Consider the following 17,257-nt stretch of genomic DNA (forward strand, 5'->3'; position numbering starts at 1 on the left):
AAAGTGATGTATTCAGAGAAATTGAGAAACAGTTGCATGTCGCTTTTGTGAGACACGATGTTTTTAAAAGGTGAAGATAGCTTTGGGAGAAAGAGATTTCTTCATGCCCCCCCCCCCCCTCCCAAAATCTAAGATATTGCCAAACAATCTTTCTCCATTTAGCCTGTAACAGCTTACAGACCTTTCTGCTGATCGGTTTTAGCACAACAGTTAAAAATAGGCTAAATCCATTTAACTCTTATGTTAGTTAAGCTATTGTACCAGTCATGTGATTAATGCCGGTGTAAACACCCACAGTTTTGTCAGCAACATTAAGATAATAAGACAATCCCATTACTATCAGTCATTTTAATTTGGTTTATAACAGATTGAGCTGAAACATGCTGCTCACTGTGTGTGCACTGCTGAGCAAAATAAAGCAGAAATTAACTGACCCGAGCGGTACCAGTATTATTCCTGAGGAGATGCAATAAGTGAGGCCAACTCTAAACACTTGTTTAGCATAAGGGACTGAAGAGTTGTTTTTCCTGTCCCATTTGGTTCTTTAGCCGTGTAAAGGTTCTTTTTATTTGGAAGGAAAAATAAGCAGGAGCAGAGTCCTCGAAGGTGTCAAAAAGTGATTTATTACACACACACAGAGATAGTACAAGTGTGGGAAGCCTCGATCTTTGGTCTTCCCCTTTTGCTCTTTACAGAAAGCTTTATAGCCTTTAATGACGTCAGGAGGACAATTCCTGGAACTCCTCTTATCAGAACAACAACACTTTCCCAGATGTTTCCACTCATCAGTATCTGGGAATATAACCAATTTTGTACATGAGCGTGTAGTTTTGTGAGATTGTCAGTTCAGGCCAGAAAAAGGTCGTGTGGAGCAGGGAAATTATTTTACTGCTATTGTTAAATAATTGTCATCATTACCATTGCATTAATAATAAAATCTGGAGTTTATATTGCATTCAGGGGTTAAACAGTGTCTCTTTCAGAAAGACTGAGTTGCAGGCTGACAGGAAGTTGTATGCAGAAGTGAAAGCAGATAGTTATTTTGAGCCGCAGGCTAAGACGAGGCTTTAACAATGTAACAGATAGCTTTAAGAAGGCCTTAAGCAGTTATGACTATTTTATACACAATGCATATCTGTGCTTATTAAAGAGTTGGAGCTCGGTCAATTAATTGGGGGTCGGAAGCTTTGTTCGGCGCGATGTTCGGACAATCTATTGTGCAAGTGACTTGGAGCCATAGAAGGAATTGCAATACATGCTTACAAAACACTTATATATCAGATCATTTTATATTAAGGTTTTAGTAGAGGTTCTTGGTTAAAACATTTATTTAGTAGAAGACATACACATAGTCTCAGTGAGCTTCTGGTCTGGTAAAAGGTCAGAAGTGCAACAGGTGAATTGAGAAAGAGCATTTGAGGACGAGACACAGACAGTAGGTGAAGAGGTGACACAAAGAGCATGTGAGGTCGTGACACACACACATAGAGTTAAATTTATTTAGAGGAACCGTCCTTGTTGTCTCGGCAAGAAAGAGGAACAATTCATTTTAAGATAAGAACGGAAAGTATCAAGCCATGAAAATAGAAGATGATTTTCTGGGTGAAAAGTCATGATGATGTTGATCTGATCTATGTATAAAATGTAACGGTGACGCATGAAGGGGCGTCAGTAAATAAACCCTGATGCTATAAAATATCTGTTCATGCTTTGATTAAGTCGAAGACTACTTCCTGTCTGCGTACAGAGTTGTCTTCCCACACGTGTGTTCATTAAAATCATTGTTTGACCAAAGACCTACTGGACCATGGGTGGTGTGTACTCTCCTTCCTCAATTTTGAATCTTAACATTTGGGGGCTTCGTCCGGTGGTTGAGGAGGGAGAATTGGAGGTGTAGATGGAGAAATTTGGTCTTAGGTGGTCTGACGGGCAGACATGAATTCCAGTGGTCGAAGTGAGTGGGCATAAGCCGGCTTATCCAAAAGGTAAGGCACTACCTGTTGAATTATTTCCAAAGTGTGCCAAATTGGACATGATAAAATTTAAGTCCACTCACTGAAGTTACTGGTGGGTGTCTGTTTTGATTTTGATGAAAATTTCATGAGTTGAAGCAGTTAGAGTTCTGCTAAGAAGAAATGAAAGCAGTAAAGTCTGCTAAAGCAGTTTGAGTCTGCCAGGAAAAAGTTTAAATATTGGGTTGAAGTCCCAAAGAAATTGAGTTAGAGTCTCAAGTAGTTTGGTAGGGAATTGGTTATTGTGTTGGTTAGAGTCCAAATTTGGTCATAAGAGTGGACCTGAGCGGTCATTTTGTGAGTTGGAGTCTCCATTGACCACTAGGTTGCACCTGCCTCAGTTATACACTTGTTTCGGGTGTTGATTGTTGTTTCAAAGTATTATAAATTATTCTAGAACGGCAGTTCGAGTCTGCTAGGAAGCGCAGTGCTCAGAGGTAACGCTTGCCAATGCAAAGGACGCTTATGCATTGTCCTCGAAGAGGGATAGTCAGTTGGTCACTGTGGAGCTTGGGGCACTCCAGAATAACTAGGAGTTAGAGTCTCCTTACCGTTTGGAACGGTATCTGCGCTTTTTTGGGCAGCAAAGGTTGGACCTTGGGTGTTGGACACTTTTAAATTGAGTTAGGGATTTTAGAGATGAGGCCAGAAACAAGTAAAGTCTTGATACTGGTTAATTGGTCGCAAAAAACTCAGGGAGTTTATCCGCTGGGCGGTTATTTTAAATTTGTCGAAATTGGGTAGGCGCTAAAGCTGACAGATCTGACAGTAGTTGTAAATATAAGACGTCTTTGTAATATAAAAAGATCTGTGTGAAAGGAGTCTGAGGCAATGCTGCTGCTATTTTTAGACGGTGTGTGTGTGAGTGAAAATGCAAATGAGTAAGCAGTGAACTGTTTAAGCCACAGTTGGTTTTACAAATACTGCTGCAAACATTGTTGAGTGTGTGTTTAAAATGCCATTTATGTTTATTAGAGGACTATAAATAGAGTTTTGAGTTGCCGTAGTGGATGTATAGTAATTGACTGAAGTTGGATGTAGATATATAAATATATTGAGTGCACTGTGTATACTTAAGATTAACATATTACTTTCAGTAGTAACTTCTCTCCAGCATTAGTTGCTGGTGGGTTTTATTTTTTCAATTTCTTGTGTGTGCGGTGAGAATTAATGGAGGTTTCAATTTTTTGTTTGTTTGTTTTTTACTTGCTCTTTTTGATTATGACAAGCATGTCTAAAATACTCTTAGGAAAGTGTTGAGTTATATTCCTCAACTCTGGTCACACTTTAAGTGTGTGAATGCGGTGACTAGAAGGTTTTGAATGATGAATGAAGGTGTGAGAGGTATTTCTTTGGTGATGTAAAGTAGGAGGTTTTAAAGTTTGAAAGTGTTTTTAATTTAAGAGATGCATGAGTGATGTTATAAGAGTTTGAGTTTCTTTTTCTTTCAGTTTAAAACACATAAGTACATACACTTGGTACACCCGTTTACTCTTTGACTTTATTAAAACAAACGGTGTATTTGAGTTTGGATTTCAGTAATTGTATGTTGATATGGTAATTTAGTTTTATGTTAGGTGAAGGAGATGTCCATCTCTGCGTCTTGCAGGATCGAAAGTGAAAGTTGAAGGTTGTGATGTGAATGCTGTGAGTACTCGATTTGAATGATTCTGTGTGAGGTGTACAAAATACTAAATAATAATAACACTATGAAAGTTGATAGTAGAGTGAGTGCAAGGTGATGTGTGAACAGAGGAAGTCTGAGAGAGAAGTGTGTGCGTAGGCAAAATGCAGAGTGTGTGTGTGAAATAAGGGAGTATTGTTTTTACATCAAGGTTTAGCAGAACTAAAGTAGAACGTTATAAACAAACAGATAAATAAAATAAAATAAAGAGAGAAAATAACTGACAATTACATTAATGAATAGAAAACACACATACACAAAGTGCCATATGTGAAATTATTCTAGGAAGGAGTCAGAAGTGAGATAGTTTAATATAAGATGCAATGAAGGAAGCAGCTTACATTCCTTTAATTCCCAGAGCCAGTGTGTTCCCTCCCCTGCCCACTTGGGCCCCGTATCAGGCGAGTATGGAAGGCTGGATAGCCCATGACGGGTAAGATCCCACCTCGAAACCCTGGGACAACCTAAGGCAGGCACAGTCACGATTATTCGCCTCACTCAGTCCCGGTGAGCTCCGACTCACTGGTGAGATGAAGTGAAGAGGATGGGACCTCAAGGGGTAAAGCCGCTGGGCTAGGGTGGAGGTGGAAAGTGGCAAGTGGAGCCCTACCTTCTGGCTGAGGACAAGGAATGCTGCTATTTAAGGTAGGAAATCAGAATTTGGGTTAGTAAATTTGGGGAGGAGAAAATTGACTGTTTAAAGGCAAAATTATGAAGGAGTCTGACACACTGCAAAAGCACCATATGCAAATTCACACACACAAACAGAAAATGCATTAAACTTATAAAGACAAGACAAGCTCATGGAGTTTAATGCATAGACACTGATTAAACCTGGCTAAGAACACAAACATAGGCAATGAAGAACAGCTCGCTATTTTGTATGAATGATACAATGGTGTGAATGTTTAATAAAATATATTTGAGTTTGTAATTGAGGAATAGAAGAAGCCATATGACTGAGGAAGTGACTTTCAGGAGAGGAAGCACGGCAGACAAGAGGAGTGCAGATTTGGGTAGGAAATTTATAGTTTAGTGATATGTTGTTGTAAGGGGGTTTTATGCTGAATGTAAGTATGTTACAGAGCATAAGGGGGTGATTTTTGTGTGCAAATTGTGTGGTTTTAATGAGACTTTCGGTGTATTGAGGAGGTGAAATTATGTGGTGGCAAGACTTTTGTGTTTAAGGTTGTTGTGGTGATGGGTTGATTCTGTCAGGTAGGTTGTTGTTGTTATTTTTGTTTTTAATAGAGGGAGTTTTAGGAAACATGGACATGTCTGGGAGGGGCCCATTATTTTGTAACAGTGCACTTAAAGAAAACGTGTCAGGTGATTTTGTTTTGTTTTTATGAGCTAACAATCAGCTCTATTTTTTTATTTCTGTTTTAAGCAGGCCTGCAACAGTGAATAACGGCGCTGAAAATTATCGGGAAGAGCAAATACAAGGGGGGCTTTCCAGATTACAATTGGCTGAGGAGAAAGCTACCTGGGGACGGATCAAGGTCGTAAGTCCCTGTAAAAAGGATTTTATGCGAGTCAATCCAGTCCAAAAGCATAAAGAAATATTTTCCTATGGAAAATAAAAAATGACTGAGCTCATTTTGCTGAAGGTGGAGTATCTGATCGTGCGGGAAGCTCCACTATCAGCAAATATATGGTGTGACTGCATGGGAGTGAATGTGTGAGTGAATGTGAGGGTGAATAAATGTGGACAAACAATTTGCTTTTACCAGAAAATTTTTGTTTTGTTGACTGGGGTTAGATTATGGGATTATAGTATATTGTTGGGAGAATGCCAAATGCTAAAGGGGAAATATTTTTTGATGTAACTCAGTTATCATTAATTGAAGAAACACATGACTGATAACTATTCTGTTTTAAGTTTATTTTTATGACATAGATTGGATCATGAGTGGGGAAACTGAGCATTTTTAAGTTTTGTATAGTATCTTGACACATGAAATGTATCAAGATAAAGGGGGGTTTAGGGTTTAATAATTTAATTGTTTAATAATTTAGGATCATTTTAGGACCTTTTGGGTTTTTGATCATTTGGATATGGTAAAACTGAAACTGTTATTTTTAAGTTAAGGTTAAAGGATTAAAAGTGAACTTGTCACGGTTTGCGAGGCAAGCCGTGTGGAGTTGTAGAAAAGGACCCAAAAGGCGGCAGCTCTGGTGTAGGTGAATATTTATTTACAACGGTGGGCACAAAACAGCACTGGTGGAAAAGCAAGAAACCGGAAACCTAAACTGGGTAAGCTAATAACACAAACCAGAAACGAGGATGCAGGGAGGTCCGGGGAAATACACAAGAGACGCAGGGAGACCGAGGGGAAACAACACAGACAAACCGGCAACTACCATAACAGAAGACACAACTTAAATACACCCAGAGAACACAGGGAGATTACACACAGGTGGGGAACACAGGGGATACTGATAAACATAACGAGACAGGGCAGGAGTGAACACAATATTACGCATACTGACGAGAGACTGTCAAAGTAAAACAGGAAGTACACAGAGGTTCAGACAGGAGGAGAGAGAGCACGGGGAGAACACAGACATAACAGGCTGGGGGAAACATGGACTAAACACAAAGAGAGACGAGAGCTCATAAATAGACAGAGGGGCACAAGGGGGTAAGAGTCACAAAGGGAAAAAACACTTAGGGAACACCACAACAGGACACCTGAGAAAACCTGGCCTAAATAAGGAACGAAAATACAAGGAACCAAGAATACTGGGCCAACATGGCCCAGGACCAAGACAGAACTGAATCCTGTTTAGAAGATACAATGCCGGTTTTTCAAAGCTGTGAATGAGTCTTAGAGGGAAAAGTAGTGAGGGTTGAAGGAGTAGAACAGCTTTGATTTCTTTTTGATTTCTAGAAGTAGTGGTTATAATGTAGGCTTACACATACAGATATTACATAGGAGGTATTTTTAGGATAAAGGGGGAGCTTATAAATAGAAATGATTTTTATACATATTGCATTTTTTGATATGAGTTATTGAAGTTATTGAAGGATTGCACGCTTACAGACACAGAGTTAAGAAACACACATGACAGTATTGATTCCAGGCAAAAGGCCGTAAATTCATTTAGCTTTTTGACTGAACTTAAAGAAGGACCAAAGAGGAAGGAAAGCATATATTTTGGTTAAGTCTGATAAATTAGAATTAGAAGGTATTGTTACATTAAAGGGAGCAAATGAAATAAAAAAGGCTATACCAAAAACAGGTGATAACATAGGAAATGTGAGGTTTTAAAATGAAGTTAGTGTTAACACATAGGAGTTGTTTCAAGGCAGCATTTAGCTATGATGAAATGTATACAGGAGTAATTGCTTATATGCTTAAACTTAATTGATTAAAGTGGTTGTTTTCTTTTGGAGTAGAGGAACTTGCAGCAGCGACAATTTGTGCACAGGATGTTGATGATCAGATAAGGGAAAGTAGAGCGAGCAACTGGACGTGAAAGCAGGGCTTAAAGAGTTTAAAGTGATGAGGAACGTTGAAGAATATACATAAATACAAGTCAATAAGTTAAGAGCATAATTAGGATCATGCTTTTGATTAAAGAGTCCCAAAAAGGATAAGTTAGGGAGACGCAAGAAAAGGTGTTTTGTTTCCTTTGCAGAAGATCTCGGCGACCACAGGAGGGGCGAGGATCCTGGAGATCTCGAGGCCTGCTGAACCACAATGTATTGCGACCTCTGGTGTTCCAGAGGTCGTGAGAGGGAGTGTGGAGCAGGGAAATTATTTTACTGCTATTGTTAAATAATTGTCATCATTACCATTGCATTAATAATAAAATCTGGAGTTTATATTGCATTCAGGGGTTAAACAGTGTCTCTTTCAGAAAGACTGAGTTGCAGGCTGACAGGAAGTTGTATGCAGAAGTGAAAGCAGATAGTTATTTTGAGCCGCAGGCTAAGACGAGGCTTTAACAATGTAACAGATAGCTTTAAGAAGGCCTTAAGCAGTTATGACTATTTTATACACAATGCATATCTGTGCTTATTAAAGAGTTGGAGCTCGGTCAATTAATTGGGGGTCGGAAGCTTTGTTCGGCGCGATGTTCGGACAATCTATTGTGCAAGTGACTTGGAGCCATAGAAGGAATTGCAATACATGCTTACAAAACACTTATATATCAGATCATTTTATATTAAGGTTTTAGTAGAGGTTCTTGGTTAAAACATTTATTTAGTAGAAGACATACACATAGTCTCAGTGAGCTTCTGGTCTGGTAAAAGGTCAGAAGTGCAACAGGTGAATTGAGAAAGAGCATTTGAGGACGAGACACAGACAGTAGGTGAAGAGGTGACACAAAGAGCATGTGAGGTCGTGACACACACACATAGAGTTAAATTTATTTAGAGGAACCGTCCTTGTTGTCTCGGCAAGAAAGAGGAACAATTCATTTTAAGATAAGAACGGAAAGTATCAAGCCATGAAAATAGAAGATGATTTTCTGGGTGAAAAGTCATGATGATGTTGATCTGATCTATGTATAAAATGTAACGGTGACGCATGAAGGGGCGTCAGTAAATAAACCCTGATGCTATAAAATATCTGTTCATGCTTTGATTAAGTCGAAGACTACTTCCTGTCTGCGTACAGAGTTGTCTTCCCACACGTGTGTTCATTAAAATCATTGTTTGACCAAAGACCTACTGGACCATGGGTGGTGTGTACTCTCCTTCCTCAATTTTGAATCTTAACAGTCGCTATCCTCATCTGACTTGGGCTGCCTGGAGGTACAGCTATGCTGGTGTTTTTCACCACATGATAGAGTATTGTATCTAAAATGTGTTCTATTCTGCATGCTCTGAAATAACTAATGAATGATACATGATAATACTGATGATAACTGATGGTAAGTGATGCAGACTAATGAAGTAATGATGAACTAATCACAGTGTATGTAAATGATATCACCGTGAGATTAAAATAACATGTTTTTCTTGACAGCCGTCAGAACTGTTGTCTGAAGACCGACAAGGAGACCCAATGGATTTACTTTGCCAAATGGATCATCACGGCCGATCGATCGTATTGGTCCGATCGATCGTATTGGTCCGATTGATCGTATTGGTCCGACCTTTGTTGTTATTATTTATTTTATTTTCAGTTGTTACAGACGGGACAGACATGACTGGGGGATAGGAAAGGGAGAAAGAAAGATGAAGGAAAAGAACAACAGAAGGGGAGAGGGACAGTGAGAGAGGAAACTTAAAAAGAGAAAGAAGAGAAAAAAATCTCCTGGATCACCTGTTGAGAGAAGAAGAAAAGAAAAGAAGCAAAAAAAACAAAACAAAAACAGAGCAACATACTAAACACAACAACATCATGTTAATCTAGCTAAGTGTAAACAGCAGTAAATACTAAATATTGAATGTTGTTGTGCAGCACGCAGGACAGACAGCGCACAATGTGCTTTGAAGTAGCAGCCAAGAAAGGTGTGATTTAAGTCTACGAGCAGTGAACACCCGTGTGCACACCTGTGTGGATCAGCACGCTTGTATTCAAATGGTTTCCACATGTAATGGTCTGCAAGAGGATGTAGAGAGCCATAGCCCCGCCCCCCAGGGCATGAAGCAGGCATGGAGGAGATCCAGGCCCCAGACATCCAGAGGCCCCAGAGTGCGAGAGCCCAAGGAGGACCAGCGGAGGGGCATCCGTGCCACCCTCCTGGGAAGAGCTGAGGAGAGCCCCAGATGAGGGGTCACCCAGTAGCCACGGAGCAGAAGCCAAAGGGGGCTGCAGTGGCGTGCTCGCCGGCAGCCAGCTGTGCCAGAGTGAACCGAGTTGTCAGTGTTGTCTCTGTGTTGAAGAGTTTCAACACAGAGACAACACTGGAGCTGTCAGCCATCCATTCATGCACCTGATCTGAAAACTTCTCAAATTCCATTAAGTCAGCTGTCCTGTCACAACCACAGCAGTCACACTTCAGTGCAGCAGACCGAGTGCTTCACATCTTAGGAAACTGATTTAAATCTTCTCTTCCTCAAAGGAAAATGTCTAACACAAGGCCAGCTGCAAAGATGGCCGTCTGCACGGCTCATTGTGTTTTCAGTGGGAATCCAGGAGATCAGTCTAATGTTCGAATTCTCAGCAGATCTTCTCTTTTCTAGTCCTCATCGGTTCTCCTGCCCACCTTTCCCTTGACCTTGAAAACATCGTGGAGGTTAGAGGAAAGTGGTTAGGAAAAGGAAATAGGAGGTACATGTAGGCACTAACTACAGTTGTAGTTTCCCGAGAGAAACGAAGCTTTGCTGTGTGATAAGTGTCAGATCATGGAAGATAGGAGGTTACTGTCAAAGATGAGGACTGGTCAGAAAGTGACCTTTGACATGCGGGCCTCATGCTCTGACTCTATTAGATTTGTTTTAATCAGTGGAATTGTGGAGTATAATATAAAAAATTATATTAAATGTCACGATAACTTCAAGTCATTCAAAGATTATAATGGACAGTGAGTCCAGGCTGAATGAGTCCACAGCGGAAGTGTGTGAAGCACCACTGCTCTGCATTGTAGCACTCTCCTGGTGAAGCTGGGTGTCAGCTGGCAGGCTGATAACAGCATAAATCAGCACTTTGAGTCTAGTTTGTTTATGTACCTGAGGGACATGTGCAAGAGTAGAAGTTAAAAATAAAACAAACTCAGAATCAACTGTAAGCGTAAGCATATCTTTGTCTCCAGGCAAAATGCACATGTTGGTTCGGCTGCTGCAGGGACGTTGGTCGGCTCTTTAAGCAAACATGCAGGACAAATACAGCTTTCCAATTAACTACAACGGTGGATCTTCCACTTGGACACCATGATGGTGTAAAGCTACCGGCACAGGCACAGGTAGAAGAAGTTGATCGCTGGTAGGTCTCAGCTCTACTGTGTTTGTCATGCTATATCAGTAATGTTTAGTAATCGCCTGCAAATATGGCCTCCGCTGAATGCAGCCAGCCTTAACACAGAACACCCTTTAAACCAATTTGATTTATTTACTTAATTGTATTATTCATATTGTTGTCTTGTGGATGTTGTGGCAGAGCAGACGGGGTTCAGACCAGAATGGAGAAAGAGAAGAAAGAAAAAGAAAACGGGGAGAAAAAAGAGAAAAGAATGGGGGCGGGACTCTTTCTGCTTTGTACACAGCAAAATGTCCCTCAGATTTAACTCATCATTTCATTCTGGCAACAAACTCATTTTGTTTGAGGTTAAAGGCTCGCAGTGACAAGCTACAGCAAACCGATGCTTTCAAGCTTTGCTCCAGATTTGCTTTAAAAGGTTTGAAAAGAGTCTTAAACATGTCGTGTTTGCCTTCAGACCCCCTCAAACACATGTGCAGCAGTGGGTCAGCTTTCCTTATTGAAGATGGGTAGTGATGCTTAGCTATCACATTTCTGTCTCGATAAAAGCTTTTAAATAGTTTTTGGTGCTCAACAATCAAATGTTGTAAATATATTGTCATGCCTAAAGGGGAAGACTGTGTTCATTAACAGAAGTAACAACAGCAACACTTTTATTTTCCTGTGAGAATGATGTCACCAAACAGCAGTGGAGGGGGGGGGGGGGGGGGGGGGGTCACAACAACCAATGTCTGAGCAGAATTCAAACCAATGCCATTATCAGCACTCTCCAAAATAATCTTGTAGCAAATCCATTACTGAAGCTAAGTCCTGAGTCTTGTGTCAGAATGCAATTTGACCTCATAGTGAGTCACACCCTCAAGAAGATCACATTAAATGAACAGTTACTACAAATACCTCAATGACTGAGTGCAGATCTGTTCAAACCACATATGGATTCAGTGGTGGGTTTTCCTGGCATTTCACACACATCGTATCGATTACCTCAGGATCATCCCCACTGTGGACTGTTTCACAGTCTTTGCACTCAGTCGTACACTACTGGATGATGCTCATGCTTGTAAGCAAATTAAAACTATTTCAGCATCACTGACATTATGTCTCCTCTGTAGGTTCATGTACTTGCAGAGTAGTTCAGGGTGCCAGGTGGTGTTTGCTGGCACAGCTGCTGCATATCACTCAGACTGATTCTCTTTTTTATACAGTAGCATGCTGGGACCTGGAGACTCTCACCAATCAGTCTGAGCTGTTGTTTAGCTCGTTCCTTACCATACTGGGTTTTTGCAGAGTTCAAGTTTTTGTTTCTATACAGGTGTCTAGTGTAAAGACTCACATGGTGTTGCAGTCAGCATAAAGTGGCATTGAGCTACTCCATGCAGGAAGTAACTGAAAACATCACATCAGAGAAACAGATCTTTTTATACAGTCTAGTAAACATTCACCGAGCTGCCGTTTCACTTTCCTTCCTGTCTGGCTGTCTTTGACTCTTCTCACCTGCATGTTGTTACTGTGTCACTTCCCTTAATTGCCCTGCGGTGTGGTGTCTTCCACTCAGTCGCTGTCTCAGTGTCTGATTCCTTCCTGTGTTCTCCCTGCCAGTTGATCTTTTCATTGATTTAGTTTGCTTCTTCGTTTCAAGGACTTTTCTGTTTATATGTTCCTGACTTTGAGTCTGCATCTGCGTCATTACCTGTAATTCTTCAGAATATGCTGAGACCACATAATGGACCAATGAGAAAATTGATCCCACGGTGGCGTCGTAATCAAATGCAGCAGCTGCACTCTCTGTGTCTAAACTTTATCTACAGTTTAGTGTCTAGGGTCTTAACAGTGTTTAAATAGTGTTTAATGTCTACATGTTTACAAATGAGTGCATGTAGTTTAACCAAGATGATGTTGCTTACAAGATATTGTTGCCGCTTCCTTTTGGATGTAAGAAAGAAAACCGAACAACTCATCTTGGAGCTGAAAGTTATAGAGGTTCACTGGGGCCTGGGACTTCTCCACCAGGTCTTTACACCAACATATCTCACTTAGATAGAAGGGGCCAGAAGTGGTGTGAGAGAAAGCGGCGGATTGGCTAGCTGTTTGCCCAAACAGGACCCAATAACATCCCTTATTCTGGCCAATGCACTCTCAGCAGACAACCAAATAGATCACAATCCAGTCTTTAAGTGATGAATCCTGCTTCTGGGTCCAAACTACTCTGCATTTATTGAGGCTGTTGTGTTTTTAACATGTTTTAATGCTTTGTATCTTGTTCTATTTAATCTGAACAAGCCTCTAAAAACAGTCAGTGATCACTGTCGGCCTCTCTCGGTTTTTACCATCGCTGTTCATTTTAAAGCTCAGTTTTTAAACCCTTACGATGTAGCTACAGCCCAGCCCATGCAGCAGTATATTAATGACTAACCTGGGATGGATTATCTCAGTTGTTCTCCTGACTGAAGTTTGGTCCTTTTACAGCATCCTGCCATGTGATTGCATTTGTCCCTAACCATCGGGAACCCTCACGTTAACTTCAAGTGGAAAAACCTTAGCGTTCATCCTCCAGCTTCACTGTGTTTATATTATGCTAACATAGCTGTGTAGCTAGCTACCACGTAGCACATCATTATATACCAGCTAGTCCAACTTCAGTAACCCTACAAACGTCACTGCTGTTTAGTTTTCTGTCTTCATTTATGTTGGAAGTGATAACAGAGCTGTACGTTTGAATTTTTCAGAAATCTCTCAGTCAGAACATGCTATATCATGTTTAGGTGGAAGCTAGCGAGCTAACTTCCTGCTAACTTCTAACTCTGTTAAATGTAATAAATTCTGTTTTCATGGATCCTGGATGTTAAACTTCATAGTTACACCTGATAAAGCAGCAACGCCGATCATTTTATTACAGATGAAAGAATTTAGACCGTTTTTAACTTTCAGTGATGCTTCAGTGATGCTGCAGTGATCGTTGGACTTTGGGCTAACCCGTGGCTTCTCACTGTCAGTAAATGAGGCTTTGTGAGTGAGTACAAACTCATCAGCAAGAACAGCAGCAGATGTTAGTGACGTCACTTTCTGTTCATTCAAATACAGCACAATACGCTCAGGAATGCATTTCTTAAAGTCCTCTAACAAAACTAGTTCGCGCAGAGCGTCATAGTCAGTCGCTTTTGACGCAACACACCACTTATCAAAGAGAACCCCCTTTTCTCTTGCAAACTCCACATAAGTCTGCGACAGCAATCTCTTTTGCTGGCGAAACCTCTGCCTATAGGCCTCTGGAACCAGCTCATATGCCTTCAAGACAGCTGCTTTAACACACGAGTAATCTAAACTGTCCTTTAAAGAAAGAGCAGCCACCACCTCTTGAGCTTTGCCGGACAGTTTGCACTGTAGCAAAAGAGGCCAAATCTCACTAGGCCACTGCAGCGCGCCAGCGATTCGTTCAAATGCTGCAAAGTATGTATCCACCTCAGTTTCTCTAAAAGTGGGCACTAAAGAAATGCACTTATCAATTTTAAAAGCAGAAGTGGACGTGGGACCGGAATGAACAGCAGAGACAGATGAGGCTTGAGACTGTGACTCCAGCTCAAGCTGTCGGAGCCTAACGGCCTTGTCCGCCTCTATTTCCAGCCTCCTTATTTCAAGCTGAACCCGCCGGTTCTGAGCCTTCTCCTCAGCCTCCATCTGGAGACGTGCCAGCCGCACCTTCAGCCGAGCTCCTTCTCTCCCTGCGGAACTCCCAGAAGAGAGTGGATCATAGCGAGGAAGCGTGCGCGGCGTTTTTCCCCGCTCATCCCCCTCACCATCCCCACTGGAACCATTTTGGCCCTCTTCAACTACGGCAGCTTGGCTTGGCACACCAGAGACCACAGGCAAAACAGGCGCTTGAAGCACACCAGCTCCCACCAACTTGTCCACCACTAAGGCTTTTATTTCACTCTTACGGAGAGTTTTCGAAACCTGCAGCTGAAAGTGATCCACAATTTGCAGCAAATCATTCTTGCGACAGCTATTAATAATCCCTAGAGACGGGGCAGCTATAAAGTGCTGCAAACAAAACGCAGCTGACATAGTGCTTAATCTTTAGCCAACTCAATTTTTTTTTTTTTTTTTTTTTTTTTGACCCCCACTCCCAGGAACAAAGACCCCCTATGAGGGATCCCGGACGAGCCCCCACTTATGTTACGGCCCGGCTCTGCTAGGCGGCAGCGGACGTAACATAAACGAGCCCAGAGACCAAGGAGTTAGATAGGAAGACAAACATAAGGTTTATTAACACAACTGAAATCCGTTAGTGAAACAACTCACTAGGCAGCAGAGAAACTTTAAGCAAACACCACGATTAATAACACCAGTAGAGCACTGCTCTACTAAACGTCTCGCAGGAGGCAACACAAAACACAGGCAGAAGGCAAAAGGGAGGGACTCTCTGTACAGTCTGTTCAAATCAACAAGTCCCTCGACGAATGAAGACTCCTCAGCCTTTTATACTATCAGGTAACTGCAGTCAGCTGTGTCACTTGTCATAACGGCAGACAGCTGTGTCACTTGTCCGTCGTACTCCAGGCTCCTGTGGCAGCCAATGGTGTGCATAGTCTGACAGGCTCGGATCCGCATGAAGTTGGGGCGGGCATATGTCCGGGCCAGCCAATCCCCCGTGAGTCCTGGAGCACTGTAGCTTCCATGGAGGAAGGCGGGGCCACCTGAGGATTGATGTCACATTGCTTGACAGCCTCAGTGAGGAAACACAACACACTGGTACAGAAGACCCCCCCCACCCCCCCACTGTATGTCTGGCTCCAGCCATTGTAAAGAGGACCCTCTCTGAGATCAGCCCACATAAAGCTGGGCAACATTTCTGGTCCTGTTTTTATTTTGCTGTTGTGCTGGAGAGGTCAAGGACGTCTTTGCTGACGTCACCATCTATCTAAGCTAAATTGTTGCTCTCAGCTGTTGGTAAGCTGCAACTGCAATACCCCTCCCACAGTTATAATAACTGGTGATCATTAGTGCATATTTTCATTTGTTCAATCATCAAAGCAAATACCAAGAAGTGACATGTCAATGCTGGCACGGTTGTCACGGCCAGGCGGATCAGCTGCACGCTGATCAGCATTTTCTATCTGTCTCTCTCTCTTCCTCTCTCTCTCCTCTTCTCTCTCGCCGGGGCGGAACTCACTGTGGGCCCACGCCCTCGGCCCACGCCCCCGGGAGACGAGACACCTGGGTCTCATTAAGATGATCAGCATTTAAGCCAGGAGGTGACTGCTGTTCGTTGCTGGATCGTTGTCTGCCACGCGTTAGTGAAGCCAAGCTACAGCAAGTCAAGTCAAGTGTGTTTCTTTTGTGCGTTGTACTTAACCCCGTCTCCCTGTCCACAGAGCTCCCTGGATTTCCCCCCCGTGTGATTCCCGTGTGGCGAGTGATGGAGTGAGAACCTGTGATCGTGTGTGTGGATTATCTGAAGAACGCGTGCTTTTCCCCTGGACTTCCCTGGAGCCCTTTTTCCTCACTCAGCTGCACATAGCTTCGCCCCCCCCGCACCTTCTTGTATATACACCTGGTGAATTGTAAATAAATCTTTCTTGTGTGCATCTGAGCCCAGAGTCCTGCACTTGAGTCCTCCTCTAAACCATAACAACGGTGGATACACATATTATGAAATTTAAACGTATACACTGCATACAAACAACAGAATTCCCCGCTCGCCCCTGTGGGCGGTCTCTCCTTCAAGCTCGGGTCCTCAACCTGGGATCTGCTGGAGCCACTCGCCTAGATTGGGGGGTCAACGCACCAAGTGCTCTGGTACCGGTTACCTTCACCCTCCACATCTTCTCCAGCTCTCCTCTGAGTCCTTGGCACTTCTGTAGCTTCTTATGTTCCTTCTTCCTGATGTTGCTGTCATTCGGTATCACTACGGCGTCTTCTTCTGTATGTCCACCACCACTATGTCCGGTTGGTTAGCCACCACCATTTTGTCCGTCTGAATCTGGAAGTCCCACAGGATCTTAGCTCGGTCACTCTCCACCAGCCTAGGGGGATAGTATTGTTGTCATGTGATGAAGTGTGGACAGGTTTTCTGATGTCTGGTCTAAAATTACTGACCATATTGATCCTCTCCAAACTATTTATGTACACAGTTCACCAAAAACACCCTGGAGAAAGAGTGAAAAGGTTAAGTGGTCATGTTCCCCATTTCTCTTAAATGTGCTGTAATCACCCTGAAGAAAACACTTCGATCCATTGGTAATTAATGATTATAGAGCAATTTGTAATCTTTAATTTCTCAGCAACATATTTAACAAAATTGTCTACAAACAACAGAATGAATACCACTCAACTTACAGACTTTATGACTAACACAAACCTGGACTGACTGATCACAGACGCTCACTGCAGTCATCTATGACCTAAAGACCAACAGTGATTCACAGAGTTTCAGCTGTAGATACACATGACTTTTCTGTGGTGGTCTCATCTATTTTAACAAACTAATGAGCTGCAGTGATGATGTTGTCCTTGAAACCTTGTAGAAATGAACAGAAACAAAACAGAAATGTTTGTAGTTGGTCAGAGAGAGAAAATTTGTTTTAATGTATCATCTTAGTCTTTGAAACACAGTTTTAATGATCACATCAATGAGGTTTGATCTGCTTCTGTCACTTACAAATAGATCCAAGGTTAGAAATGTT

General features: G+C 42.1%; 1 protein-coding gene across 1 annotated transcript; it reads right to left on the reverse strand.

Annotated features, from left to right (window-relative positions):
* Nucleotides 1-10,159: 10,159 nt before the first annotated feature.
* LOC146685315 (uncharacterized) lies at nucleotides 10,160-14,636 on the reverse strand. Its single transcript, XM_085442380.1, has 3 exons — nucleotides 14,403-14,636; nucleotides 13,548-14,363; nucleotides 10,160-10,327 (listed from the first exon to the last, which is right to left on the reverse strand). Exons 1-3 carry the CDS (start codon nucleotides 14,634-14,636, stop codon nucleotides 10,160-10,162), a joined length of 1,218 nt encoding a protein of 405 aa, XP_085298506.1.
* Between the last annotated feature and the right edge of the window lie 2,621 nt (nucleotides 14,637-17,257).

This window comes from Copadichromis virginalis, linkage group LG19, assembly GCF_057382275.1.
Source record: "Copadichromis virginalis isolate Kocher_CV1m ecotype Utaka linkage group LG19, C_Virginalis_male_GT1.1, whole genome shotgun sequence".
Classification (NCBI taxonomy): Eukaryota; Metazoa; Chordata; class Actinopteri; order Cichliformes; family Cichlidae; genus Copadichromis; species Copadichromis virginalis.

Coding starts and splice junctions, on each gene's coding strand:
- LOC146685315 (XM_085442380.1), bottom strand. CDS start 14,636: ATGTCAGCTGCGTTTTGTTTGCAGCACTTTATAGCTGCCCCGTCTCTA. Junction 14,364..14,402: donor TGCCAAGCCAAGCTGCCGTA/GTTGAAGAGGGC, acceptor GGGGATGGTGAG/GGGGATGAGCGGGGAAAAAC. Junction 10,328..13,547: donor CTGACAGTGAGAAGCCACGG/GTTAGCCCAAAG, acceptor CATGTCCCTCAG/GTACATAAACAAACTAGACT.